Genomic DNA, 18,691 nt, shown 5'->3' with positions numbered 1-18,691 from the left:
GACCAAATCGTTTCCAGATCATAAAGGTGTTTTCTTTTTTTCAGATGACCTCTTCTAAGTGTTATGGCCTGTAAAATTTGTAATTCCCCACGTCATCCTCGTCCTTTTGTCAAGTTTCTGGGTGGTTTTGCCCACTTAGCCAGACCATAGTTGGGTCCTTTGTACTTAGTGATGCATAGTTTCAGAAGCCACATTCACTTGTGGATATTTTAGAGCCATTTAATATTTCTGTCACTTGATTTCTTAGTCTTATTTGGAAGACTAAGCATAATTTATTTTCCTATCTCTTGCCTGTTAGACTTTATTATTGTTGCAGAATATTTAGGGATTAGGTAAAACTTCTGCTTATAGGGTCCCACCTATGTTCACTCAGTGATAATCAGTTTGTGTTACATGTAAAGTCCTGTAGAATAATTTGCTTCTAAGCTTCAACTGTAAGAATTGGGCTTACTGTATCATTGTATTTTGTGTCTTTATATTTTATAATTTAGGGATACTCTTTTGCTTCAAAGTCTGTATGTTTTAAGGATTAATCTTTAAATCGTGTATTACTGTATGCTAATTAATTATATTAATTGGTATATACTCATTTCCTCGGTGTATGAGTTTTCTGTGGCTGCTGTAACAAATTACTACAACCTTGTTGGCTTTAAATAATAGAAGTATAGTCTCTCATGGTTCACTTCTGAGGCCAAATGTCTGAAATCAAGGTGTAGTCAGGGCTGGGCTCCCTCCAGAGCCTCTAGTGGAGAAGCAGTCCTTTCTTTCAGCTCCTGGTGGCTGTTGGCATTCTTTGGCTTGTGGTTCCATCTCTCTGTTCCAAGTTCATACCATCTTCTCCTTCACATATGTCTTTCAGACTCTCTCTGCATATGATTTAGAACTCACCTACATAATCCAGAATAAACTTTTCCTCTCAAGGTCCTTAATCACATTTTGTCATATAAGGTAATTACAAGTTTTGGGGATTAGGACATGGACATATCTTTGGGGCTACCATTCAGTTCACTGGAGTCAATAATTGAAATGATCTAAGATTTCTTTACTGAACGACTTATGGAGAGGAGCTGTGACCCAGACCCAGATTTTCTGATTAAAAATCCTTAAAATAAGAATAATTTGAGAAAGGGGAAAAATCCTTTCATTAACTCTAACTACTAAGTAAATTTTTTTTCTCCTTTCTGGAAACTATGTTTTATTTGATATTGATATGGTTTGGCTATGTCCCCACCCAAAATCTCATCTTGAATTGTAATTCCCATAATCCCCACATATCAAGGGTGGGACCAAGGGTGGAGATCATTGGATCATGGCGGGGGCGGGTTCCCCCATGCTGTTAGAGTCTCACGAGATCTGATGGTTTTATAAGCATCAGACATTTCCCCTGCTTGCACTCACTCCATCCTGCCACCCTGTGAGGAAGGTACCTGCTTCTCCCTTTCCTTCCGTCACGATTGTAAATTTCCTGAGGCCTCCCCAGCAATGCAGAAATAAGTCAATTAAACCTCTTTCCTTTATAAATTACCCAGTCTTGGGTATTTCTTCATAGCAGTGTGAGAAGGGACTAATACAGATATATTGCTCCATTTACATACGAAGTATTTTGATAAAATGTGTTCACTTAATGTAAATGCAATTTACTTACACAAATTTTAAACTTTTTTTTTTTTTTTTTTTTTTTTTGAGACGGAGTCTCGCTCTGTCACCAGACTGGAGTGCAGTGGCGCGATTGCGGCTCACTGCAACCTCCACCTCCTCGGTTCAAGCGATTCCCCTGCCTCAGCCTCCTGAGTAACTGGGACTGTAGGCGTGCACCACCATGCCAAGCTAATTTTGTTAACAAGGTCTTTATGTATCTTCAAAATACTTTGTTTTAACTCAAGATAAACTATTCTCAAACAGTTTATCTGACACTTGTGAGATGAACAAAGTAAATATGAATGATTATGAGAAGGGATGTGATCTGCTTCACAGAGCAGTCTCAGAAGCTAACACTGAATGACAACCTGTTTCATGTTGTCCACAGCCTCTCCTAGCCAGAGAGGCATGGGGCATGGTGGGCCAGGATGAGGAAAATAAAACCAGACTCTTGGACACTGAATCCCAGGGTTCAGCTTGTAGAGCAGTGGGGTACTAATCCTGGTCTGTTTTTCCAGAGCTTTGATGATAAAGAAAAAATGTCTCTCTAGCATGAATGTCTAGAAGTTAAACATACCAAGTAAAGCAGTAGAAATATGCAGAGCAGCTTAGATACTTTTAATGGCTATCTAATGAGAACGTGGGCTTTTTTTTAGGGAGAGAAGGGTTACATTTTTGGTTTTGATTTTGATTTTTTTCAAATGACATATGAAAGGAAAGCTGAGTTTGATTTTGGACCAATGCACAGCTGCTGTACTAAATGACAGGAAGGACTAGTTCTACCCTTTGATAAGGTTTTTGGTTTTAGAGTTGCCAAATCTTTATTCAGAAATTTTGAATTGTATCTGGAACTGTTTACCAGCTCTACATTAAGCAAAGCTATTTTCATGGAGTGGGAAGGGGGGCAGGCAGGAGGAATCGGTTTGGCTTTGGTTGTAGAATGTAATTTTAAAACATAATGTCAGTTGAATTAGAGTAGCGTGGTTCTCAAATTTACTCCTTTAGTGAAAGCTCACATCTAAACATTTTTAAATGTAGAAAAGTAAAAGAAACTTTTCTTAGTGTTTACATTGAAAATTTTATTCCATAGTTGATTTAAAAGGTGGATTCATTTGTCTCTTTGGGATGTTAATTTTTTTATTTCCAGTTGTTGATTTAAAATTTTTGTTATTTATTGAAATATAGTATAGTTGCCACTGCTGAAATGAGATGGCAGTTGTGGTGGTGAACCAAAACTAGTTCGATGGGCAGAAAATGGAAGATAATTCTTAGATGATAATCTCTAAGTATTTCGTGTAATTTGAAGAGGTTGGAAATTTTTTTATTATTCTCTTAGAAAAAGGAGCATTGATATCTTGTATTTCAAAGGGGTATGCAAGATGATGAATAGTGCTATTTGCTTGCACAGTGGAGGCCCCCAAAATATATATTACTTTTTTTTTCCTTAGATACAGGGTCTCACTCTGTTGCCCAGGTGAGAGAGCAGTGGTGCAGTCATAGCTCAGTGTAGCCTTGTACTCCTGGGCTCAAGTGATCTTCCTGCCTCAGCCTCCTGAGTAGCTAGGACTACCAGTGTGTGCCACCACACCTGGCTAATTCTTTTATTTTTTGTGGAGATGGAGGCTTGCTGTGTTGCCTAGGCAGATCTTGTACCCCTAGGCTCAAGCGATCCTCCTGCCTTGACCTCTCAAAGCACTGAGATTACAGTTGTGAGCCACTGCACCCAGCCTGTATTACTTAATTTAATGTATATATGTGTAGGTATACCATCGTATAATTAAGTGATGATAGGAGTTTTTTTGGTAATATTTATGATCAAATATTTTGCAGGACCTACAGAGTGAAAATTAAGTTAGATAATGTACTTTCAACAAATGAGGGTATAGCTAATAATAAATCTCCAAGCAAGATGCTCCTAGAGTGTTGAGTCTCTTCAGCTGGATATTAACTGGCAAAGTTCATGTTGAAGATACATGGCATGGTTTGGTTAAGCAGAACATTTCAAATTATATCAGAAATAGTTATTTTTATGGTTATGACATTTTGCAGGAGTTCACATATTTTATGTAAGAATCTGCCATCATCAGAATGCAATTATACCAAATAGTTGCTTGTTCATGTGGCAGCTTTATTTTAAAATATCACCATTAACTTAATGGTGATCAGCTTCACAAGAGAGTTACTTTAGTTATTTAGTTAGTTAGTTATTACAGATAAAGTTTTTTATTCATTATCCTCCTCCTCTGCCTCTTCCTCCTCGTCATCTTTGCCTTTCTCTTCCACCTTTGTCCAGACAACTTTAGCAGGACCCTTTGTGCCATCAAACTTTCCTTTAGACTTGCAGTTAGCAACATCCTTCTCATACTTCTCCTTCAGCTTTGTTGCCTTTGTGATGCAAAGCTGCTTTTCAGTGTCACTTAAATTACTCTACCTCTCACCTAGCTTTTTTGCCACATCTCCAATAGAGATGCCAGGGTCTGAATTCTTGGGGCGGAATTCTGTACAGAACAGGAAGAATCTGGACAGTGACCTTTTGGGGACATTGAGGTCCTTTTTGTTTTTTATTTTTTTGTTTTGCCTCCCTTAGATGGTCCATAATCCTTCATTTCTGAATCATAGCATATTTAATCCGCTTTTGCCATTTCATCAGATTTAGACTTCTCTTTCCCAGACACTGTCTTCCACTTCTCAGTGCACTTTTTGGTCAATTTTGCAAAATTGACAGGGATATCTGGGTTTTTCTTCTTAGGTTCTCTGCATGCCTGCACAAAGAAGGCATAAGCAAACATCTTGCCTTTTGGTTTTCTGGAGTAGATTTTAGCCACCCTGACTCAATTGTTCACGAGTCTGGGCAGCACAGGGCATGACACGTAGCTTAGCGATTCCCCAGCCTCACGCTAGCTGCCTCTGCAAGAGGCACCTCAACAGGAGAATTACTTTAACATCATAACTACTTTCAGTGTGTTTTGGCATAAACTTACTTGAAATAGCTGTGTGACCCAAATTTTCTGAGCTATACTTAGCATGTGATGTTAAAATATCCTTTGATTTGCATTTAACGTGATTAACTCCTAGAAAATGCTCACATTTTTCTTTTTTAGATTATTATAAATTTGTTTCCATATATATATGTGTGTGTATATACAATCCTACACACACATATGTGTGTATTGCCTTTGCTTTAGATAATTGGAATTGAAAGGACTAGGAACACCCTTCTGTTTTCCATGACTATGATGTGACTGTTCATGTAAAAATCCTGCCTTTTAGTTTTCTGGGATTGAATTTTTTTTAATTCTTAAAATATTTTAAAGTGCACATGTTGAAGATTGCTTTTTAACATTTGGGTTGGAAATACATACAGTCATTATGTTCTGTTACCACTTTTTCTTTATGGGTGAAGTTGGGGACTTAAAAGTTACATTTAATATTCTATTTTTGGACACTTCCACCAGAGTCTATACACATGTGAAATACATATTTTTAGATGTAAATGTAGCACCCAACAAATGATACTGCTGCCTTGGAGGGAACATTTTCTCTGTCCTTTAAGACATCCTTAATATTTTTGCATTTCTTTATAATTAAAAATTCTACATAATTTATTTAGAAATACATTAATGTTTTCCATCATAAAAATAATACATTGCATCTCTAGGTTGTATTTTCAGAATTTCTACTGAAAGGATTCAGTATTTCAGTATGTCCAGATTCTTATGTTAACATCAACTTTTAACTATTGAGCTTAAGAACTATGCACATCAAGATTTGACTAGTTATAAATGTCTAATATTATTCTAAGATATGATATCATTGTAGGCATTCTTAAGAATTTCTGGATATTGTTTTTATTGTGTTTTCATCAGATGTGGATACCTCCATAAATTTTTTTATGTGACTTTCTTTTCCTTTTTTTGAAAATAGAGCTCTTGATTTACATGTTCTTTGAATTATTTAGCTAACTATAGTAGCTAACGTAATTCTGCTCTTAAGAACTACTTTCTATTAGGAGATTACTAAATGTAATCAGGAGTCCGCAGTTACGAATTTCTTTCTTATTGGTTTTCTTGTCGTTATAGTATTACATTGTGTTTAAGAAGCATGTTCTTAAGAAAAACAAGTCAAGGAAATAACTTCCATGCCAAATATTGTCAGCATGGTTTATGGCAATGAAGAGATCCTTTTAAAGGTATTTGAACAGTTTTTAGGGGATAGGACACATCAAAATGTGTTGCTTGTGCCTTTACATTATTTATTTTGTGAATGTTAATGATTACCTAGAAAATAAAGGGAAATCTGAAGTTATCCAGAGACTGCATCTGCAGCACATTGCTACGTATGACTCTTTAACTTCCTATTTGCCCAGTGCTGTGGAGGAAGCCCAGTGCTTGTTGTATCCTGAGCAGACCTGAGCGGGAGAGTCTGACATTTATAATATACCCATGAAGAGTAGTCTGCTGAACTACTGTGGTATCAAAGAGAAAGCTAGAGTTATGGAGGATGCTTATTGTTTTTTAAAGTATAGAAAACTTTATTCATTATTAATTTTAGAGTAAGGCATAGATGCCTAATATTTGTTTCCTTTATAGTTGCTGATTTTATATACAATAATCTTGGAACAATTATTTAAGTATTAAGTTCACATTAAGAGGAATAAATATTAAAGACAGGAAAAATCTAGAGGTGCGAGGATTATTTCAGACTTGAAGAAATAAAAATTTTAAATTTAATATTAACGTTAAGATATTGTTTAGTTTTATTTAATGGTATTGTTTTATTCATCCTAATATTTCCTTAGAATGAGGAATAAATGGATTTACTTTAGGAAGAGTTGCTGTATTTTCAGAGGTGAGCACTTGCTGTCCTGTGATCAAATAGTTGACCTAGGTATGTTTTCTGTCGTTGGCTCTCCCTCAGGATAATTTACCGATAAAATCTTGTAAACAACTCTTTACATTCCTTTAAAGAGACTTGTTCTTATTCTGTTTAATATTCCCTTCAGATAGCCCCAGTGTTCTGATGGAGTAATGTCTGTGCATCTGATGCAGTGGCAAAAAGTGCCATAAATAACAGATGCATGTAATGGCCTGGTTAGCATCCAGTGTTGGCTCCATGCATCTGATGCAGTGGCAAAAAGTGCCATAAATAACAGATGCGTGTAATGGCCTGGTTAGCATCCAGTGTTGGCTCCTCTGTCTTTCCTAATCACAGATCGTAGGGCAGGTTCATAGCAGAAGTAGTCACTTTTCAATCATGTGTAACACTCTGCTTAAAGATCGCTGATGTTTGAAGTTGAGTTGGTGTCTTAGTGTATTGGGGCCACTATACCAAACTGCCGTAGACTGCCGTAGACTGGATAACTTAAATAACAAACACTGAATTCTCATAATTCTAGAGTCTAGGAAAGTCCAAAATTAAGGTGCCAGTAGGGTCAGTGTCTGTTGAGAGCCTCTTTCCTGGTTCGTAAATGTCTATCCTCTCTTTGGGTCCTCATGTGGCATAAACAGTGAGGGAGCTCTCTGGTGGTCTCTTATTTATAAGAGTACCAATCCCATTTATGAGGGCTGCACTCTCATGACCTGACCATCTCCCAAAGGCCCCAACTCCTAATACCGTTACTTGGGGGTTAAGGTTTCAGCATATGAATGGTGGCAGGGACACAGACATTCAGTCCACCACATTCTGCCACTGGCCTTCCAAAATGTATGTCATTCTCACATGCAAAATACATTCATTCCATCCCAACAGCCCTAAAAGTCTTAACTTATCCTAGCATCAGCTCTAACGTCTTAACTCCAAAGTGTCATTTAAATATCATCTAAATCTGGTATGGATGAACCTCAAGGTACAGTTTATGCTGAGGCAAATTCTTCTCTAGCTCTGAACTATAAAAGCAAACAAGTTATGTGCTCCAAAAATACAGTGGTGGGACAAGTAGTGGGTAGACATACTCATTCCAAAGGGAAGAAATAGGAAAGAAGAAAGGATGAATGCATCTAAAATAAGTTGAAAACCTAACCGAACAAACAATATTAAACCTTAGGACTCAAGAATAATTCTCTTTGGCTTAGTACTCTGCTTTTCAGGCCTCTTGGGGTGGGAACATCATCTCTCAGCTAGGTGGGAAGGCACCTCAGAGGCTCTTTGCCAGGGTCCCACCCCAGAGGCACTGAGATCCTTTTTTGGCACTTGGGACACACCAGACCTGAAGAGGCATCTAAGAGGAGGCATGTCCCTCTGGACATCTGCTCTAGACCTGGTAAAGGGCATCTACAGAAAAACCTATAGCTAACATATTTAGTGGTGAAAGGCTGAATTCTTTTTATTTAATATCAGGAGCAAGACAAGGTTGCCCACTATTATCATTTCTGTTACTCAGCACTGTCCTTGAGGTTATAGCCAGTGCACTAAGGGAAGAAAAGAGTGGATAGAAAAAAGTAACTATTTGCAGAATAGTATGATCATTTATGTAGAACATTCAGTATGATATACAAAAACGCTACTAAAACTAATAAGTGAGTTTAGAAAGATTGCAAGATCAATGTACGAAAATAAATTGTATTTTTAAACACTTAATGAAAAATAAGAAATTAAAGTTTTAAGAAAGTTTATAAGAACATCAAAAATGTGAAGTTTTCAGGAATAAATCTGACAAAAAATGTGAAAGAGCTGCACAATACATTGCTGAGAGAAATTAAAGAATACATACACAATAGGAGAGGTACACCGTTTTTGCCTTGGTCAGAAAACTCAATATTAAGATAGTCTCTCCAAGTTTGAAAGATATTATCAACATTATTAGTCATTCATTAGGGAAATGCAAAATTAAACCACAGTGAGATACTGTTGGTTTGGCTAAAATTGAAAAGTCTGACCATACCAAATATTGACAAGGATATGAAAGAACAAGAGCTCTTTTACACTGCTGGCAGGAATGTAAAATGGGATATTCACTTTGGAAAACAGTTTAGCAATTTCTTAAAATTGATATATATGTACCATATTCAGTCATTTTGCTCTTAGAGAGAGGAAAACGTGTTCTTACCAACACTGTACACAGATGTTCATAGCAGCCTCATTTTTAATAGCTAAGTCTGAACATAATTCAAATGCTTATCAACAGGCAAATTGGTAAACTGCAGTATTCCTATAATGAGCTATACTACTAAATAAAAAGGAATGAACTGTTGGTACATGCTGCATCATGGATGAATCTCAGAATGATTTTTCTGAGTAAAAGAAGCTAGGAAAACAGTATACAGCTTGAATAATTCTATTTATATAATTCTAGAAAATGCCAACTATATAGTGACAGAAAGCAGATTAGTGGGTACTTGGGGATGGTAGTGCTGGTGGTAGGGAGGGATGAAGGGAAAGGATCAAAACAGAATCTTTCGGAGGTGATAGCTACGCTCCTTACCTTGGTTGTGGCAGTGGTTTCAGGAGTGTTTATGTGTGTCAGAACTTACCCAGTTGAATACTTTATGTGCAGTTTCTTGTGTGTCAGCTGTACTACAATAAAAATAAATGAAAACTGTCGTCGCTGTCTGATCACTGCTGCTAACATATCTAAGACTACTTGCTAAATTTGCCCATTCTTAAGACCTGCCAAGGACTTTTGTTTAAAGTGATGTGATCCAGGCCTGTCATGGTGGCTCATGCCTATAGTTCCAGCACTTTGGGAGGCCACAGCGGGTGGATCACTTGAAACCTGGAGTTTGAGACCAGCCTGGCCAACATGGTGAAACCCGATTTCTGCTAAAAATACAAATAAATAATTAAATAATGTGATCCAGGCTTCAGAATTATTGAGATAGGACTGGGGAACTGTACTTTTTAGCAAGCACCCCAGATAATTCTTCTCCTTCTAATAAAACACTTAACCCAGATTTATTTAATTGTACTTCGGTAATCTGCAGCCATGTCTTCATATGAGAAAGAGATATAAGGTTTCTAATATGAACAGAAAGGCCTAGCCATGGAACACCTGATTATACTTCCACTGTGGTCAGATAAGATAATTTACAATTGAATGGAATTATTTTCTTTTCAGTTTATAGTTCACTGAAGTGAGCCTTGCATTGTAAGTTCCTGAAGTAATGACTGGAAATATCTTAACTCAGTAGCCCCATCTTTAGTTAATGCTGCACTAAAAGAAAAAAGGAATTTTACTTATATAGTTTTTGACAAGTCATATTCATATATGTTTTAGTGGAAAAACCATTTTACATCTTATATATGGAAGCTATAAAATAACACATGTTCTGGGGAGAGGAATAAGATGAATAGAATAACACTGTAATTCTCTAAATGTTCTTTAGCCACGGCCTTTCATAAAACTCTGGAAAGAACAGCATGACCTTCTTATTGCCCCCTTTCCACCGACGTCAAACAGAAGGAAATTATAGAATAAGTCTGTCTAAATTTTAAATAGTTCAGTTATCAGAAGACTTTAGAGCAAGTTTTCCACAAATCATCTCTGTGCCATTTTGTCTTGATTATTTTTTTAAGGGTTGGTTTGCCAACATGTAATTAATCACTTTTGTTAGTTTTTAAGGAAACGAAATGGCATTGTTCCCTTTGGCTTAACTATTCTTTTCGATGGCGTCTTTTAGTGTTGTAGTTGTAATATGAAAACCTTAGGTAAATGTTAGGCAGTAATAATGTGAACAAAACAGTGGGAAGGGAGTAATTTTTAAAAGCTTATATATATTGCTGCTGTGATACTTACATTCAACTCCAGATCTCAAATACCACGAACATTACTATCAAAGTCCCTTATAGTCAGAAGGTGTTATAATGTCAGTGGATGGGGTTATTCCCTGTGTACAAAGGGTCAAGATGCACTTGTCACCAATTCCCATCGTTTCTTCTTCCAAAATCTAGTTTGAATGGATCATTTCATCTCAGAAGGAAGGGATGGGAGCACCCTTCCGACCAGTTTCATTTCTTTGGGCTCTGTTCCATCTGTGCAGGGAACTACCTTCTCTATGGAAATTGGATACGATTTTAAAAACAAAGCACTGCATTTACTAATGACTGTCAGTATTAAGATTTCATATAGATCTTGTTACTTCTCAGAAAAAAGTTTCATATAGAGTAAGGTTTTAAAGATAGGCAAATAACTAGATGTGAGCAGGCACCGTCCTTTAACTTTTATTAATTCGAAATCATTTTTCCATTTTTAAGCAGAATAGAATGTCCCAGTAGGTGTAAGGGAAATTTTAGTAGCCTCCAAGACTCTGTGGAGATTTTGAAACTATACACAATTTAGGGTAATGCTGCCGTCAAAGTGATTGAGATATACTCCTTCCTCTGTGTTCTGAAAGTTTATGTAGGATTGGGTGTGTAATGAATGGGTTGAATTGTGTCCTGCCTCTCCGCCAAAAAAAAAAAAAAAATCGGTTGCAGCCCTAATCCCTAGTACCTCAGAACGTGACCTTATTTGGAAATGGGGTCATTGCAGATGTAACATTAAGATGAGGTCATACTCAAATTAGGATGAGCTCTAATCCCCCCTAAGACAAGAGACACACACACGAGGAGAAAATGTCATGTGAAGATAGAGGCAGGGACTACAGGGCTGCAGCTGCAAACCAAGGCACACCAGGGGCTGCCGGCAACCACAGGAAGCTGGGAATAGGCAAGGGAAGATTCCCCCTCCAGGTTTCCAGGGAAGCACAGCCCCGCTGACACATGGATTTGGACTTACAGCTATCAGAGCAGTGGGACAATAAATTTCTGTTGTTTAAGCTACTCGTTTGTGGTATGTTATTATGGTAGCCCTAGGAAACTAATACAGATTTGTATTTTCTTTCAAGTTTGATAGAATTCACCAAACAATGTTGAGTTTTCTTTGTGGAAAAGTTTTGAATTGTGAATTCAGTATCTTTAATAGATGTAGGGCTATATAGATGTTCTGTTTATTCCTGTGTGTTTTGGTAATTTGTATTTTAAGAAATTTGTTTATTTCATTTAAGTTACTGAATTTATTGGCATAAAATTGGATTGTTCATAGTATTTTTTGATGTCCTAAAGGATGGTGTTCCCTCCTTTATTTCTGATATTTACAATTTTTTGTTGTTGTTCAGTCTAACACAGTGGTTCTTAACTGGGACAATTTTGCTCTGGTTAAGGGCATTTGTCTGTGCCAAGGGACGTTTGGCTATGTCTGGAGGCATTTTGGGTTGTCACAGCTTGGAGGATGTGCTACTGTCATCTAATGGCTAAGCCCAGGGAGAATGCTACACATCCTACAACGCACAGGACAGCTACTCACAGCAAAGAATCCTCCAGCCCACGATATCAGTAGTGCTGAGGTTAAAAAACCTACTCTAGGCTTTACAATGTAAACCTTCTATTTTCCAAAAATATTATATCATTTCATGTTTAATAGAGTGTTTCCATTCATCCCCTTCCAGTCTTCAAACTGTTTGTGGGCATACCTTTTACTTCTCTGTATATTATTAACCCCACAATATATTGTTGGCTGTTTTTCCTTTAAATAGTCTCTCAAGGAAATTTTAACATAAGAGAATATGTTCAGTTGTTATTAATATATTTTCAGCACTCTATATTCTTTGCATTGACTCAGATTTCCATGTGGTATATTTTCTTTCCACATGAAGAACTGCTTTCATACATCTTACAGGTCTGCTGGAAACATAGTCTCTCTGCTTTTATTTGTCTGAAAAACTGGATTTTATCTTCATTGTTGAAGTATATTTTGGTTCTATATAGAACTTTCTATGACAGTTTTAAATTTTTTCTTTTTCTTTCTTTGAGACAGAGTCTCACTTTGTTGCCCAGGCAGGAGCGCAGTGGTGCAATCTCGGCTCACCACAACCTCCGCCTTCTGGGTTTAAGCAATTCTTCTGCCTCAGCCTCCTGAGTAGCGGGGATTACAGGCGTGTGCCGACCATGAGTGGACACTGTTGGCACTGTTTACTGTTCCTGTTCCTTTCTGTAGTTTACATGTTAAATTTAAATAAATCTGATCACTTACTCAAGCAAGGTTGGAAGTTATTTTAATCCTTTAATTTAAAACTTTATAGTAAAAATCCATGCCTTCTTATATTTCCCTCATTTGCATATTTCACTTAGGATGCTCTTCCCTTTAATTAGACTAAAATTCCATTCATTTTCCACTTCTCAATCATGCAGACTAGCTATAGTATTTACAGTTACAAATTCTCATATTAGAAGAATCTTAGACATAATTCATAATACATAACTTGTAATCAGCAGTAAACTATTACTTCCAATGGATCTAATTACTTAGAATTTATAATATTAATATTGGATGCACTCTTTTTTATCTTAGCAAGGGAAACTAACTGTGTATGATAGACTTCTTTTTGTAAATAACATTTCACTTTTCCGAAGCATGAGTTGAGCTGCTCTTTTTTGTACTGTAGCTGGCTGTGGGCACTGGCCCCCTGACCGTTGTTTTAAATGTCCCCTCATTGTGCTCCTGCTCCTTTCCTAGTGGGCCTTTGGAGTGACGCTGTGGGAACTCATGACTCTGGGCCAGACACCCTACGTGGACATTGACCCCTTCGAGATGGCCGCATACCTGAAAGATGGTTACCGAATAGCCCAGCCAATCAACTGTCCTGATGAATTGTGAGTTTTTTTTTGAGCTTGAAGGCATGAGTTTTATTCCATTTACTATATTGGAATAAAGGAAAAAGAGCAGGTTTCCATATTCACATAGAGCCTTCCCTTTTAAGAATAATGACTCTTTGGATTTAAATTAGACTCTTACAAAGAACCACAAAGTCAGGGAGATTCATTCACTCTTTCATGCATTTGATATTAGAATGCCTTGCATTTTATTTTATAGTGCATAATCTAAGCACCATAAATTAGTCTGAGAGGGTGTACTAAGAAAATTGAATACTATGTCAGTTATTCTATACAGAGTGAGTACCTGACTTTTGTAGTTATAAAGTAATTATAAAGGACATAGTAGTTATAAAACCTTTCTCATTGTCATTTTGCCTTGCCAGTTAGTATCAGCTGATCCAGGGAAGATGATCTGGACTAGTAAGCAAAATAGTTGCTTTCTGTTTCCTGCTTCTATCACGTAGCTTATCTTGCCATGTAGTGAGGGTGGGATAAACAGGGGGCTCTTCAGGGTGATTGATTGTACAGATGAGTATGTTCTCAGTTCCAGAACTCCCTGAAGTTTCTGCACCATGACAGAGTGGCAGCTTTTGTACTGATTTTACTCTAGATCCAGGGTTCATACAACTTAGATAAAACTTTCTCTTCCTCCAAGTTCTTTTTCTTAATTTAACTACAGGAAAACACAGGTTGTTCTTTTTTGACTGTATTTTAGGTTTTTATATGAACTCTCTGTATTTGCTGAAATATTTTGATATGCTGTCATGAAGAATTGAAATTCACACATGTAATCCAAATAATTTCTTTTAGCTTCTTTCTAGAGCTGCCAACAGATAGTAAAATGAATCCGTTTTTAATATATCATCCTCTCGATACCCACCTTTAGACAGGCAGCATAACTGGCATCAAACTGACCAAAAGTTTAGGAATACTGTATCCTTACTAGTCCAAATTTTCATTTTTGTCACTCTGCAGATTTGCTGTGATGGCCTGCTGCTGGGCCTTAGATCCGGAGGAGAGGCCCAAGTTTCAGCAGCTGGTACAGTGCCTAACAGAGTTTCACGCAGCCCTGGGGGCCTACGTCTGACTCTTCTCTCCCAATCCCGCAGCATCAGGAGGAAGGTGCCTGTCGCGGCTCTCTTGAAGCCTGTCATGGATGCTTCCTATCTAACACAACGCCAACAGAAGCACATTCGTCTTCCAGAACGCCGTGCCTTAGGAATGCTTTAGAATCTGAACTTTTTAAGACAGACTTAATAATGTGGCATATTTTCTAGATAATCACTTTTATTAGGTTGAACTGAAAGGGTTTTTGTAAATTTTTTGGCCAAAATTTTTTAAAACATAGTTACTTTGGACTAGGGGTACATTCTTACAAAATAAACAGTTTTTAAAATTGTTTAGACACAGATATTTGGAATTAGCTATCTTAGTGCCAACTGCTTTTTATTTTTTTACTTCATCAAGGTGATGTAAGTGACTCACCTTTAAAGTTTTTTTAACGTTATTTTTTGTCACTACTCTGGGAAATGGTTTGTCTTCAAAATGCAATGCTTTTCTTAGGAAAGGAAAAACAGCATTAAAAGATACCTGGTTTGCCTTGTACAAGAAAAGGCAGTATTAGAGGAAGAAAATTTAAAGAAAAGCTAGAGGAAAAAAGCAATTTTTTTTAATACTTACTAGAAGCAAACTGCCCTTGCATGGAAAACTGTTTATTTTTTTTCAGTGAAAAGGAATTCTGCTTTCGTATTTTTTGGGAAAGCAGGAACTGAGTTCATTACATCTTTAATTTGGCAGAAATTAGCCTTTCTGTGAACCAGAAGTGGTTTGGGGCAGATCTGTAGTAAACAATGGTGATTTTATTTATTTTTACTCTCTGGAAAAGGAGATAATACCATTCCAGAAAGTGAACTCATATTTCTAAGGTTAAGATTCCCTTTTATTGCACCTAGAATAGTGCTATGCACAGAGTGGGTGCCTGAGTTGTTGTCATTCTTTTTTAAAAAAAAAAAAAAATGTAAACTGGTAAATTTTGTGCTTATCTTCAAGGCTGGCTTAAGTATAAAATTGTTTTTTTAAACACTTGAAAAATTAAAGGATTTGTTTTATATTATGACAGTATTGAAATTATTTTTCATAATGAATGATTGGTTATTGCGTCTGGTCAGTCTTTGAACATTCAACAGCTGGACATGTGTGTTTTATTTCATGATGTTTCAGTCAAGTTCCAAAGCCCTAACACAGTTACAGCTGGCTTAGTCTCCAGGTTCTAGTGAAAAGTTGGAATTAATGTTATAAGGAAGTATTAAAACACTGAAACATTTCTCCAAAACCAGCAAGTAAGGGGTATGTATGTATTTATGCTCAGTTTTAGTTGGCCTAAAGCAGAGTTGAATGGGCCTCCTAAGTAGCTAGGCCTGCAGGTACTGCCACTGCTCCCATCTTCGCAGATATATGAGGGAGAATGTGCAGCAGTTGGAGGCTTTTGCTGTTTTTAAACAAGCTTTATGAATCAGCAACGCACCTGGAAAGATAGCTCACACAGTGCCTGGTTTTCCACAAGTAAGCTCAGGGCATGATTTTCTGTGTACATTTGTTAACAGTTCTTTGGTTTTATAAATACTCATATGAAGCCAGTCCCTGGAGGACTGTTTTTTAAAAAGTCCCTTTGAACCATTTGTAAATTATATTTTCATTCATAACCTGCATTCTTAGAAGGCATTCAGTCAACATTTATAGCACTTACTGTGTATTTTCCACATGGAGTGGTTCAGCTCGAGCGTCCCTTCCAGTATTCAGGGCAGTCTTATTTTGTGTTCAAGTGAGTGCATTGTTTAAAAATCACAGTTTATTAACATGTACATGATCTATTTTAAAAAAATAAGTACTGACACTTGACTTCTATCCCCAATTAACAGATAGTAAGAAATGTCCTCAGTTTGGTGGATGCTGTGGTGCTTGTAACCTTATCTTTTTGTGTTTGTGAGCACTTTTATTTTATGTATGTATTTTTATTGTAGATTTTTCTTGAGCTACTTGGAGTCTTTGACATGGGAAGGGAAGAGCAGTTATAAGATTTCCCTGACTCATCTTCTTCCAGTAATTTTGTTGTAGATTGTGAATGTTACTGAAGTTTTACATTTTACTGATTTTGCAGAAAATATAATTTTTATGGAAAAGAAGCAAATTGACAAAGCACTGTTGTGGTATTATAAGCTGGCTCTGGTGACCTAGAAGTGCATTCTGTTCTGTTCTTTCTTGTAATCCTCCTGTTGTAAGAATTTTTTTTTTTTTTTTTTTTTTGATAGAAGGAGGATTAGGTTGGTTGCTCATTCAGTGTGTATTTATTGAGTGCCCACTGTATCCTGACTGTCGGGATAATACAGGGAACAAGATAGATGAGGTTCTTCCCTTTCTAGATTTTGCATTCTAGTTAGGAAAAGCAGGTAATGAACATAAATAAGATTTTGGTAAGTGCTATGATGGAAATAATAGAGTGATATTAGAGAGTGTAACTTTAGATGTCATAATTAGCCAAGCTTCTCTAAGCAGGTGGCATTTGAATTGTGATCTGAATGGCAAGAAGCAGCCAGCCATGAGAACATAGAGGCAGAAGGCACATAATTGCAGAAGCCTTAAAGCAGAAGCAAGCTGGCCTCCAATCTCAGCCCTTCCCATTCATTCTCTAGCTGCTGCTGTTAGAAAAAGAGAAAGGTAGCTAGCGTGGCTAGAATGTAGTTAGTGAGGGGAGTGGTACAAAGAAACAGGTCTTTGTAAACTGTGGTATACATTTATATTTTTTGCTGAATACAATGGGAATTCATTTGAGGATTTTTCAAATAAGTAGCAATATGATCTGATTTGTCATTCTGAAAAGGTTGTGCCAGCTCCTCTGTGAAGACTGGATTGTGAGAATTCAAAGGAAGAAGTAACGAGACCCTTTAAGAAGCCATTGGGTAGTTCAGGAAAGTAAAGATAGAGGTTTGGACCCTTTGAGTAGTGAGGACATACAGAGAGAAGGGGCAGATTGGAGATACGTTTTGAAGATACACCAGGACCTGGATCCATTGGATGTTGACGGTGGGTTGAAGAAGGAAACAGGGAGGTCAGGAATGACTAATTGGTTTGGGGCTTGAGCATCTGGTTTTATGGCCAAGCTATATACTGAGATGGGGAAAAGTCTAGGAGAAACTGGATTTTGCATTGGCCAGATAAATCCATAATTTGGTGTAGACTGCGTTTGAGATGCCAGTTGATCATCTGTATGGAGATTTTGGATTGACAGATTGAGAGTCTGCAGCTCAGGGAAGGTCTCATTGAACATATGAATGTAGGCGTATAGCATATAGACTATTTTTAAAGCCATGGTACTGGATGGAGTTGCTAGGGAGAGAGTGTATAGATGGAGAGGAGATCCTAGGACTGAGTCTTGAGCACTGTAACCTTCAGTTCCATCTAGTGAAGGAAGAAGAGATAACAAAGACTGAGAAGCCACTGTGATTGATAAAAACAACGACAAAAAAGTGAAAATGAGGTGTTGCAGGAGCCCAAGTAAGGTCGTGTTTCAAAATGGAGACACCTCCATCAGATTTGGCAATATGGAGTTAACTGGCAGGAGCATGGGGACTGGAGCAAGTCGAGTGTATACACAGGTGGGTATGTAAAGGCCTACTATAGTCAGCCCTGCTGTGAAGGGAAATGGAGCAATAACTAGAGGAGATGAAAGGGGGGTTTTGGGAGAAGAGGGACAGGAGTGTTTTCCAGATGAAGGTACAGTGCCAGAAAATGTTTCACGGGCTCATGGGAATGATCCAGTAGAGGGAGAAAAATCCTCTGGGGTATGGGCCACTGCTCTTCCTTGCCATTTGGTCCACAAGCATGAAAGACTTTCACTCTGGTCTCGAGCCCTTTTGTTGTGTAAGGGTTGTGTGTTTACTGGGGGAGAAATGTGAGGGAGGTAAGGTAAGGGAGGTGGTACACAAAACTCTCACTGTCCCATTACCCAACAGCCTGCCTCTGTTGAGGGGCTTTCCTGGGACTTCAGACTAGCACCCTCATTGTGCTTGCAGCTGTCATGTTTCCTCGTCCAGATTGCCCCATAGCTGCTTCCCTGGCCTTGGCCTTGAGCCCCTCTAGCCAGCAACTGCCCAGGTAACACTTTCTAAAACTGAGCTGCTGTCCCTGCTTGGAGCCTTCAGAGTAGACTTCAGACCTAGGCGGAGTATCCACTCAGCTCTGCCATTTCTCCTGCTCCCCACTTCGGGCCTGAGTGCATCCCGCCGCTCTGCACGCTCCTTCCCCTTCTCCGAGAATGACGTGCTCCCTGCACCCCCTACACCCCCCACACCCCCGCTGCCGGGGCCCAGGGACCAAGAAGGTGCCTGTCACACCTTACTGCTCTCCACCCGGCTTCATGGTTCCTTTG

General features: G+C 37.9%; 1 protein-coding gene and 1 pseudogene across 2 annotated transcripts in view; one reads left to right on the top strand and one right to left on the bottom strand.

The window, feature by feature from the left end:
• LOC105469888 (receptor like tyrosine kinase) overlaps nucleotides 1-15,379 on the top strand; it is an 89,977-nt gene extending 74,598 nt beyond the window's left edge. For both annotated transcript variants that reach the window (XM_011721465.3, XM_071090938.1), the window contains exons 14-15: nucleotides 13,127-13,263; nucleotides 14,242-15,379. In XM_011721465.3, coding sequence (XP_011719767.2) covers nucleotides 13,127-13,263; nucleotides 14,242-14,353 — 249 coding nt within the window. In that variant the 3' untranslated portion in view covers nucleotides 14,354-15,379. The remainder of the gene's footprint in view (nucleotides 1-13,126; nucleotides 13,264-14,241) is intronic.
• Nucleotides 3,862-11,819, bottom strand: LOC112424664 (high mobility group protein B3 pseudogene; annotated as a pseudogene).
• Nucleotides 15,380-18,691: the final 3,312 nt, after the last annotated feature.

The sequence above is a fragment of the Macaca nemestrina genome, chromosome 2 (assembly GCF_043159975.1).
Source record: "Macaca nemestrina isolate mMacNem1 chromosome 2, mMacNem.hap1, whole genome shotgun sequence".
NCBI lineage: Eukaryota > Metazoa > Chordata > Mammalia > Primates > Cercopithecidae > Macaca > Macaca nemestrina.
Note: the sequence above shows the minus strand (reverse complement) of the source record. Positions and strands in the feature narration are given on the sequence as shown.